Here is a 10,436-nt window from a genome sequence, read left to right on the forward strand (position 1 = left end):
TGTGGAACAGCTTGCCACCAGAAGCTTCATCACTGGAGGTTTTTAAGAAGCGACTGGACAGCCACTTGTCTAAATTGGCATAGGGTCTCCTGCTTGAGCAAGGGGTTGGACTAGAAGACCTCCAAGGTCCCTTCCGACTCAAGTTATTTCTATTCTTCTGAATGATTTGCCTTCAGGAATTGTGGGTGCTTCATCGCTGGAAGTTTTTAAGGAGAGATTAGACAGCCATTTATCTGGAATGGCATAGGGCTTCCTGCCTGAGCAGGGGGTTGGACTAGAAGACCTCCAAGGTCCCTTCCGACTCAAGTTATTTCTATTCTTCTGAATGATTTGCCTTCAGGAGTTGTGGGTACTTCATCGCTGGAGGTTTTTAAGGAGAGATTGGACAGTCACTTGTCCGAAATGATGTAGGGTTTCCGGATTCAACAGGTGGACAAAAACGCCCCAATTCACTCTGTAACATCTGGCTGAACTCTGCGACGGACCGTAATTAAAAAAAAAACACAGACTTATTTGCAGATTCTTTTCCACTTTCTTTATTTGAATTCATGACACCCCCCCTCAAAAAAAAAAAAAAGGTTTGGCCACCAGAGGTGAAGAACAGGAAAAACGAAGGCTTTGGGGGGGGGCGGTGTGTGTCTGTGTGTGTGTGTGTGTGTCTGCAACCACCCCTGAATTGTGCCTCTTCCACAACACCCCCTCCCCGATTTTTTTTTCTCTCCTCCTCCTTCCTTGTTCCCAAACAAGGAAGCAAAGCCTTGATGGATCTGGAATGGGAAGGAGGAGTTTGGGCTGCGATGTCCCGGGGACGGCCAGCAATGCTAGGAAACATCTGGAAACCTTTTGTGGCTGCGGGGAAAAAAAAAATGCGGTTGCATTCCTGGATCTAGAAGGGGGGGGGGGAGAAGAGACAGCTTGACGAAGGATTAGCAAATGATTAAGCAGCCAGAAATTCACCAGGGGCGGCTTCCATTCCCGGTCGTGTTGTGCCAGACTTCCCGATACAGTGTCGGTCAACCTCGGCGGCTTTAACACGGGTGGGCTTCAGCTGGCTGGGGGAATTCTGGGAGTTGAAGCCCACCCGTCTTAAAGCCGCCGAGGTTGACCAACATTGCAGACCCCGAGAAGGCAATTCGCGAGGAGAGGGCTACCCCACCCAGCCTGCCACTTTTCAAACACGCCGGGCTTGCAACCGAACAGAGCGGCCTAGCTAGCAATTTTGGAAACCGCGCACCGGGTGCGTTGGAGGCGCCTGGTTTGGGAAGGCCGCCCCCTTCACGCTTGGGAGAATCAAACCGTGGCTGTCTAAAAACCGTGGCCACTTAACAGGGTTAAGCAGAGAGTGGGCGAAGCCAGGAAAGTTCGCCGAGACTTTTTTTTTTTTCCCCCAGGCCAACATCCAGGATTGGCAGCCGGGGAGCAGTAAGGAAGAGACAAGCCAGGATCTGTGATGATGATCAAACTTGAAGCTCTTTTTTTTTTTGGCCTTCCGGGAAGGACGAAGGAGCCAGGATGAAGTGTCGGGGGGGGGGGGGAATGGAAACCCGAGCCGAGTCGGAGATGCGATTTTTGTGTCGATGGGTTCGGAGACCGGATGACGGGCGACGGGAAGGAGACGGGACATGCCGCGGTGCGTCCGATGTCGGTTTATTTACAAGAGGCGCAGACGGGACCGTCGGGCGCATTAACAAGTAGGAAAAACACTGCGAAAGGAGCAGAAAAAGGGGAATGTCAACCTCCAGCTCAAGTATCCAAATAAAAGCCCAGGATTATTTTCATTTCTGTTCCCAATTCTGTCATTTTAATATAGAAATGTTTACATTTGTATAGTGCAGGGGTAGGCAACCTTGGCTATTTTATGACTCGTGGACTCCAACTCCCAGAATTCCTCAGCCAGCATGGGGGAACTATGGCCCCTTCATGATTCGTGGACTTCAACTCCCAGAATTCCTCAGCCAGCATGGGGGACTATGGCCCCTTCATGACTCGTGGACTTCAACTCCCAGAATTCCTGAGCCAGCATGGGGGAACTATGGCCCCTTCATGACTCGTGGATTTCAACTCCCAGAATTCCTCTCGGTCGTACCCTCTTGATACCGGGGAAGTACTCTCGTGGACTTCAACTCCCAGAATTCCTCAGCCAGCATGGGGGACTATGGCCCCTTCATGACTGGTGGACTTCAACTCCCAGAATTCCTCAGCCAGCATGGGGGACTATGGCCCCTTCATGACTCGTGGACTTCAACTCCCAGAATTCCTCAGCCAGCATGGGGGACTATGGCCCCTTCATGACTCGTGGACTTCAACTCCCAGAATTCCTCAGCCAGCATGGAGGAAACTATGGCCCCTTCATGACTCGTGGACTTCAACTCCCAGAATTCCTCAGCCAGCATGGAGGAAACTATGGCCCCTTCATGACTCGTGGACCTCAACTCCCAGAATTCCTCAGCCAGCAGGGGGGAACTGTGGCCCCTTCATGACTCGGGGACTTCAACTCCCAGAATTCCTCAGCCAGCATGGCTCAGCTTGGAAACCTCTCCCTTTCTCCTCAGCATGGCTGGAGTTCAGGAATTCTGGGAGTTGAAGTCCACCAGTCATAAAAGAGCCCGGGTTGCCTACCCCTGCTATAGTGGTACGAACTAGCCATTTCCGTTATCAACAAATCCATCCAATCAGGTAAAACCCAAAATCATAGCATCCTTTTTGCCCGCCTCAAGCACAAAGTCCAGAAGCGGTTGCCAAGTAGACACAAAAGTACTTATAATTGTTTTCTTTTTATCCAAACTGTCAGTTTAGCCCTCTCTGCTAATTCCACCGGCTTTCCTCCACGGTGGGAATCGAAACATCCTTCCATCTTTGTGCGTACAGCCATCTTGCTCCCCTCACCATATACAAAACCAGAGTTTCAAATTTATTTTTTTCCCCCCAAGTCTTTTTCCATTGGACCCAGAAGAAAAATTTCTGGTTTATTATTTTCATTTCTGAAAGGCTTACTTTTTATTGAATATATGGCATGGTACAGACGGAGGGAAAACTACAGTAGTGGCCAAAATTGTGGAAACCTTTTGGGAAAAGTGTATTTTTGAGCTCTGATGGCTAATAACACCACTTTTTGGGGGGAACAGTACCATAAAATTATATATCAATGGAAAGATCATTTTAATCAAGAATGTAATGCAACAAAGTCCGTTCAATTATCTGTACTGTATTCTAGGAAAAGGTATAGCCAAATAACCAGAAAAAGGAAGCACAACTTGCTTAGGTTGATCCCAGGTAGCTTTCCTTCATCTGATTGTAGCCAATGAGTATATTTAGAGAGCCAATTGGGTGTCATGTTGTTTTGGCAATGAGCCAATCAGATCACAGTAGGATCCAGTTACTGATGTCCTGTATTGAAGCCGAGAGGAGGACATTTGTCAGTGTGTTATGTGATCGCTATCAAGTTGGTTGAGGTTTTTTTTTTTGTTCTTTCATTTATTTATTTATTATTTATTTATTTATTTTAATTTATATCCCGCCCTTCTTGTAAAAAGTAATAAAATTAAAATCATGGTGCAAAGAGTTGACTGGTTGTCCAGAAAGCGATGTAAAATAGTATCATTAAGCGAACGAGGCCACAGTTATAAAGAAATTAGAAGAAAAATGGGTGGAAACATAACCAAAGGTGGCATTTCTACAGGACACTTTTCCCAAAAGGTTTTCCACAATTTTGGCCACTATTGTAACTCTAAAATCCCAAGGCTCCAGTCCATAGCATATAACCATGACATTCCCAACCAACACCCCACCCCACCCCAGATGTCCACGTAACTCATGTAAACAAATTCCCTTTGTTACGTAGGTTTTAAATGTGTGTTAGGTACGTGTAGACTTTGAGAGGAAGCAACTAAATTTCATTTTGAATGTGTGCCGTTGTGCCCACAGGGGAAAAAAAATGACAATAAAGGTTATCTAATCTAATTGTGGGAACCGTCTGCTATCTTCTTCACACCTGCTAGAAAGTCCTTAAAAGCTTTCCAGACTGCGGGCCTCTCGGCACACTTCAGTAGAACTGGAGAAATTTAGTTTCTCTAATTACAGGGCTTTTCAACCTTTTCACCCATTGTACCACATTTAGGATATGGCAACATCCGAGTACCACCAGTCGCCTAGCAAGGTGTCAAAAACTTGATGACCCCCCCCCAAAAAAAGGAAAAAAGGAAAAAAGTGATAAAGTACAGGTAGTCCTCAACTTACAACAGTTCGCTTAGTGACTGTTCGAAGTTACAATGGCACTGAAAAAAGTGCCCCCCAAGCCACAGCTGAGCAAGACCCCTGCCTGCCCGCCCGCGCTCTTCCTCCTGTCCGAGGTTTCCATTGTTGTGAGCATTTCTGTTGAGGATTGGCAGCGGGGCTGGGGTGGGGGGTGTTTGGTTTATATTCCCCCCCCCCCCGTCTGCTGGGTGGTTGCAGCAGGTTTGGGTCCCTTCACATGACCCTGGGACCGTCATAAATATGAATCAGTTGCCAAGCATCTGAATGTAGATCACAAGACCCTGGAGATGCTGCAACATTCCAGCTGATCGGCGCTTCTTCTGGGCTCAGCGGAAGTGCCAGGATCAGCGCCGAGCTCCAGCTGGATCCTGGCGCTGATCCTGGGGCTTCCGCTGAGCCCTGACAGCCCTGCAGCTCCAGCCGTCTCTCGCTCAGGCTTGTGCGGTGCTGCCACCGGTTCAGCTCATTCCCCTCCCCCGCTACCACTTTTCTAGGATGCTCGCGTACCCCCTGCCAGGTGCCAATGTACCACAGGTGGTACCCCTACCACTGGTTGAAAAGTCTTGCTCTAACTAAACCATTCAAAAACAACAACACCCCACCCCCTTACTCTAATGGCAAGATTGAAAGGAGGAGGCAAGTAGCTGCCAGATTTTGACTCCTGACAGAGGAGACGTAGTAGCTGCTCCACCTTGATTTAGGGTTCCCGTCTTGTGTGAAGACGCCCACCGTGGATTGCAGATCGTCTTCGGCTTACGAGCACGACTGAACTCAAAAGGGTTCTGTTGCCGAGTGAGTTTTTGTGCGTAAGACCGTTGTTGCGTAGGCTTTGCCCCGTTTCGCAACCGTCCTCGCTGCGCTTGTTAAGTGAATCCCTGCAGTTGTGAATCTGGCTTCCCCAGTGACTTGACTTGTCGGACGGTCGCAAAAGGGGACTCACGTGAGCCCGGGACGCTGCGACCGTCATAAATGTGAGTCGGTTGTCAAGCCTCTGAATGTAAATCACGTGATTGCGAGGAATGCTGGAACGGTCGTAAGTGTAACTTTGAACGGTTACTAAATGTAAGCCGAGGACTCTACGTACAGCTCTTCACACCAGCTCGTTTCTCCAAGCTCCCCTCTTATTTTGGGGGGGGTGGCGATTTCCACATTTCCCTCCTCCCCCCAAACTAACAGCTCAACACATCTGGGGGTTTCCCCACATTGACCCCAACCGCCAGCCTTACCATTGAAATCCACCGACGGGCTCTGCAAACCTGTGACGGATCAGGAACGTCGCCACGGCTTCCGCTACCTGAAAGAGATGGGGGGTGGCAGAGATGAAGGAGGGTCTACCCCTTTCTTTGGGACAGACCCTCCCCAACAATATGGGGCCTCTGCATTCTGCACCTTCCTTGCTCTCACCCAAAGGGACCATTCACACAAACCTGGTCCAGCTTTGCCAACTGAAGGACTGAGGGTGGTTTCCAGAGAACATTTAAGGGAATAAGAGAACGGCAGAGTTGGAAGGGACTTTGGAGGTCATCTAGTTCAATCCTCTGCTCAGGCAGGAAGCCCTATGCCATTCCAGATAAATGGCTGTCTAGTCTCTCCTTAAAAACTTCCAGTGATGAAGCGCCCACAATTTCTGGAGGCCAGCTGTTCCACTGGTTAATTATTCTCAATGCCGCGAAATTTCTCCTTATTCCTATTTTTTTTCTCTCCTTGGTTAGTTTCCACCTGTTGCTTCTTGTCCTGCCTTCAGGTGCCTTGGAGAATAGCTTGACTCCCTCTTCTTTGGGGCAGCCCCTGAGATACTGGAAGGCTGCTATCCTGTCCCCCCTCGTCCTTCTCTTCATTATTTGTGAAGTTTATTTAATTTGTTATTTAATTTGATTTTAGACAGAAATTTGTGTATATTTATTGTGGTTTTTATTATCGCCTGTTCACCGCCCTGAGTCCCGTAAGGGAGATAGGGCGGTATATAAATTCAATATATATATATATAAATAAAATTAAACTAGACATACCCAATTCCAGAAACCGTTCCTTCTATGTTTTAGCCTCCAGTCCCCTAATCATCTTTGTTGCTCTTCTCTGCCCTCTTTCCAGAGTCTCAACGTCTTTTTTACATCGTGGTGACCAAAACAACAGCCCTCCTGGTTAGGGAATTCTGGGGGCTGAGGGAAACTAGCTTAGGCTGCCCCTTGAACAAGCCTGACATGGTAACCTAGAATCAGAATCAACATAGAGCTGGAAGGGACCTTGGAGGTCATCTAGTCCAGCCCCCTGCTCAAGCAGGAGATCCTATACCATCTCAGACAAATGGCTGTTCAGTCTCTTCTTAAAAGACCTCCAGTGTTGGAGCACCCACAATTTCTGGTGGCAAGCTGTTCCACTGGTTAATTGTCCCCGCTGAAGGCAAATGACCACGCTACTCACTTTGTCCGGAGCATCCTCATGGACTGCGTGGCCACACTGTGGGAGGACCTGGATCTGGAATTTCCCTGCATGTAAGAGAGAAGAGAGCCAGGTTGCACCAGAGGTTAAGGCATCGGGCAAGAAACCGGGAAATTGTGAGTTCGAGTTCTGCCTTGGGCACAGAGCCTAGCTAGGTAATTTGGGGCCAGCTTCACCCGTTCAGCCCAGTAACTCTCCCCAATTGAGAAAATAAGATAGGAGTCACCTTGGAGGGAAGATGGTTGGTCTAAAATTAAATTAAAATAAAATGAATTATATAATATAAAAGAAACTAAAAAACAATAAAAGAAAAAAGAAAAAAGGAAAGGAAAAAAGAAACTATAAAAGAAAATAAAAGTACTGTAATAAAATAAAAAATAAAATAAAAAATAGAAGAAACTAAAAAATAATAAAATAAAAATAAAATAATGAAACAAAGAAAATATAAATGAAAATAAAAATAAAAAATAAAAAAAATACTGTAATAAACAAAAATAAAAAATAAAATAAAATATAGAAAAAACTAAAAATAAGAAAAGAAAAGAAAAAAGAAAAAGAAAATAAAAAAGAAACAGAAAACAAGAAAATATAAATGAAAATAAAAATACTGTAATAAACGAAAATAAAAAATAAAATATAGAAGAAACTAAAAATAAGAAAAAAAGAAAAAAGAAAAAGAAAAAAACTGAAAGAAAATAAGAAAAATATAAATGAAAATATAAATGAAAATAAAAACGCTAATAAACAAAAATAAAAAATAAAATAAATTGTAGGAAACTAAAAATAAAAGAAAGTAAAAAAGAAACTAAAAGAAAATGAGAAGAAAATGAAAGTATAAATGAAAATAAAAATACTGCAATAAAATAAAAAATAAAATATAGAAGAAAAATAAAAAAACAAAATAAAGTGAAAGTTAAAGTATAAAATTAAATAAAATAATAATAAAATACATAAAAATGAAATAATAAAATATAATATAAAATAATAAAATAAAATACAAAACAAAATAAATAAAAAACTGACTTGACTGCAGGGACTGGCCTACAATTAACGAATGACTCAAAAGCAGAAATAAAGTTATTTTTTTTTAAAAAAACAACATGAGACACAGGATGGTGGGATGCCGCTAAATCTGGGTGAATTCACAAATCCTTGGTTAAAAAACAAAATTGGCAGGGATGAAGTCCACACAAAGGGCAAGAAAAATTCAAAATGGCCAAGTTAAGGAGAAGACGGGCCTTTGCGTAACGAACGTGGAGAGCTGTCTCTTTGGGCCACCCAGAGGATTAGGGAGGATCCCTTTGGCTGCCAACATGGCTATAAAAGGGCTGGGTTTTCTTTTTAAAATTATTAAATTAAAATGATTAAAATGATTAAATTATCGGTGTGGTCTAAAACAGATACGCAAATACCAAGCACCAAAGTTCAAACGCCACGTATAACAAATACCCAGAAGACGACTGTTATCGGTTGATAATGCAGCAAGAAACTGCATTGATGACAAAAATCAAGAATCCAGAAGCCCCTTTTCTGACTAACCAACTTTATCCAAAGCTGATGCCTTTTAATAACCGTGATTAGTTGGAAAAAGGCTATCAGACTCCTGATTTGGGGCTACTACACACTTCCACGGGTCTCTTTCAATGTTTACCCACGTTATAGTGATTAAAGCACACCCATTTGGGAAAATCAGGGCTTTAAGAGGCATCTTTTATCCTTTGTGAATCCAGAGAATTCATCAGAAAATAGCCTTTTATGTTTATCGAATGAATGAAAGAATGTTTTAAAAAAGCTCGGCATCGGAGGCGTCTGGTCAGCGGGGAAAAAATTGAGTTCTTTGAAATGAAGCCTTGTTAAAACCGATCCTGGAACGGAAAGCTGAGAATCTTTACCTTGCATTTGGCCAATAGTCAGATCTTTATCCAGTCTGTCAACACCTAGAAATGGATGGGGAAGGAAAGAGGGGAAGGCACCCATATGTTAATCCGAGGGTCTTGCCAAATTTTGAATTTATTCTTTACATTTCTGAATTCTCTATCTGAATCTGTCTATCTATATCTCCTATCTCTCTCTCTCTCTCTCTCTCTCTCTCTCTCTCTCTCCATCCATCCATTGATCCGTATCATCCATCTTTCTCCACTCAATATCCATAAATGCAGGGGTCTTCAAACTTGGCTCTTTTATGACTTGTGGACTTCAAGTCCCAGAATTCCACAGCCAGTGTGCCTGGCTGAGGAATTCTGGGAGTTGAAGTCCAGGGGTTTTTCAAACTTGGCCCTTTGATGACTTGTGAACTTCCAGAATTCCTCAGCCAGCGTGCCTAGCTGAGGAATTCTGAGAGTTGAAGTCCAGGGGTCATTAAACTTGGCCCTTTGATGACTTGTGGACTTCAACTCCCAGAATTCCTCAGCCAGCGTGCCTAGCTGAGGAATTCTGAGAGTTGAAGTCCAGGGGTCATTAAACTTGGCCCTTTGATGACTTGTGGACTTCAACTCCCAGAATTCCTCAGCCAGCATGCCTAGCTGAGGAATTCTGGAAGTTGAAGTTCAGGAGTTTTCAAACTTGGCCCTTTGATGACTTGTGGACTTCAACTCCCAGAATTCCTCAGCCAGGCATGCTGGCTAAGGAATTCTGGGAGTTGAAGTCCAGGGGGTCTTTCAACTTGGCCCTTTGATGACTTGTGGACTTTAACTCCCAGAATTCCTCAGCCAGCGTGGGAGCTGAAGTCCACAAGTCATAAAAGGGCCAAGCTTGAAGACCCCTGCATTAGTCCATCTCCTTCCTTCCTTCCTTCCTTCCTTCCCTTTCTCTTTCTTTCCTTCTTTCTTTTTTTCTTTGTTTCTTTTTCTTTTCCTTCCTTCCTTCCTTCCTTCCTTCTTTCCTATCTATCTATCTATCTATCTATCTATCTATCTATCTATCTATCTATCTATCTATCTATCTATCTATCTATCTATCTATCCTTTCCTCTTTTCTCTCTCTCTCTCTTTCTAACCTATACATACTCACGGACAAGCCCATCTAGCAAAACACAACGAAAAATCCGTGCTAGGAAGGTGCCTTGGACCCTGTTCGCCCCTTTGCATCGTTTGTGTCAAAATAATAAAAGGTGGGATTTAAATAACTGCACCAATAAACAATCAGCAGGGCAGGCAACCGTCTTGAGCCTCTCCCAACCAGCCTGCAGAGTGATGGGATGGATTTCTGGAAGGAGGAAGGAAAGAAAAGAGGAGGGGGGGGAGGGCAGCCCCACCTACCTACCTACCTACCTGCTAAAAGCAGCAGTTTGGGAACAGGGCAATTGAGGAATAGGTTGGAGAGGCCCCTGAACCAGCCGTCCCAGTATCTCTCCGTTTTGGCCAGTTCGATCCGCCAAGTGTAGGCAGCTTCTTTCTTGATCTGGAGAGTTAAGAGAAAAAAGGGAAAAATATTCAACCAACCTGGAGAAGCCTCCTTGTCACGGTCCTGACAGATGAAATTGGGGGGAAAAAACCGGGGACAGAAAAACGAAAAACGTTTGCTGTTATTGGGTACGTCTGGTTTAATGAAGAGAAGGACGAGGGGGGACATGACAGCAGTCTTCCAGTATCTCAGGGGCTGCCCCAAAGAAGAGGGAGTCAAGCTATTCTCCAAAGCGCCTGAAGGCAGGACAAGAAGCAACGGATGGAAACTCATCAAGGAGAGAAGCAACTTAGAACTAAGGAGAAACTTCCTGACAGTGAGGACAATTAACCAGTGGAACC

General features: G+C 44.6%; 1 protein-coding gene across 1 annotated transcript in view; it reads right to left on the reverse strand.

Annotated features, from left to right (window-relative positions):
• Nucleotides 1–1,553: 1,553 nt before the first annotated feature.
• The window catches only part of PPME1 (protein phosphatase methylesterase 1), a 20,616-nt gene continuing 11,733 nt past the window's right edge, over nt 1,554–10,436 (reverse strand). Inside the window, exons 10-14 of the mRNA XM_015815496.1 lie at nt 9,963–10,092; nt 8,586–8,630; nt 6,676–6,740; nt 5,481–5,548; nt 1,554–1,703 (exon numbers count right to left, since the gene is read on the reverse strand). Of these exons, the coding sequence (XP_015670982.1) occupies nt 1,685–1,703; nt 5,481–5,548; nt 6,676–6,740; nt 8,586–8,630; nt 9,963–10,092 (327 nt within the window). The 3' untranslated portion in view covers nt 1,554–1,684. The remainder of the gene's footprint in view (nt 1,704–5,480; nt 5,549–6,675; nt 6,741–8,585; nt 8,631–9,962; nt 10,093–10,436) is intronic.

This window comes from Protobothrops mucrosquamatus, unplaced genomic scaffold (genome assembly GCF_001527695.2).
Source record: "Protobothrops mucrosquamatus isolate PMUCROS unplaced genomic scaffold, P.Mucros_1.0 scaffold344, whole genome shotgun sequence".
NCBI lineage: Eukaryota > Metazoa > Chordata > Lepidosauria > Squamata > Viperidae > Protobothrops > Protobothrops mucrosquamatus.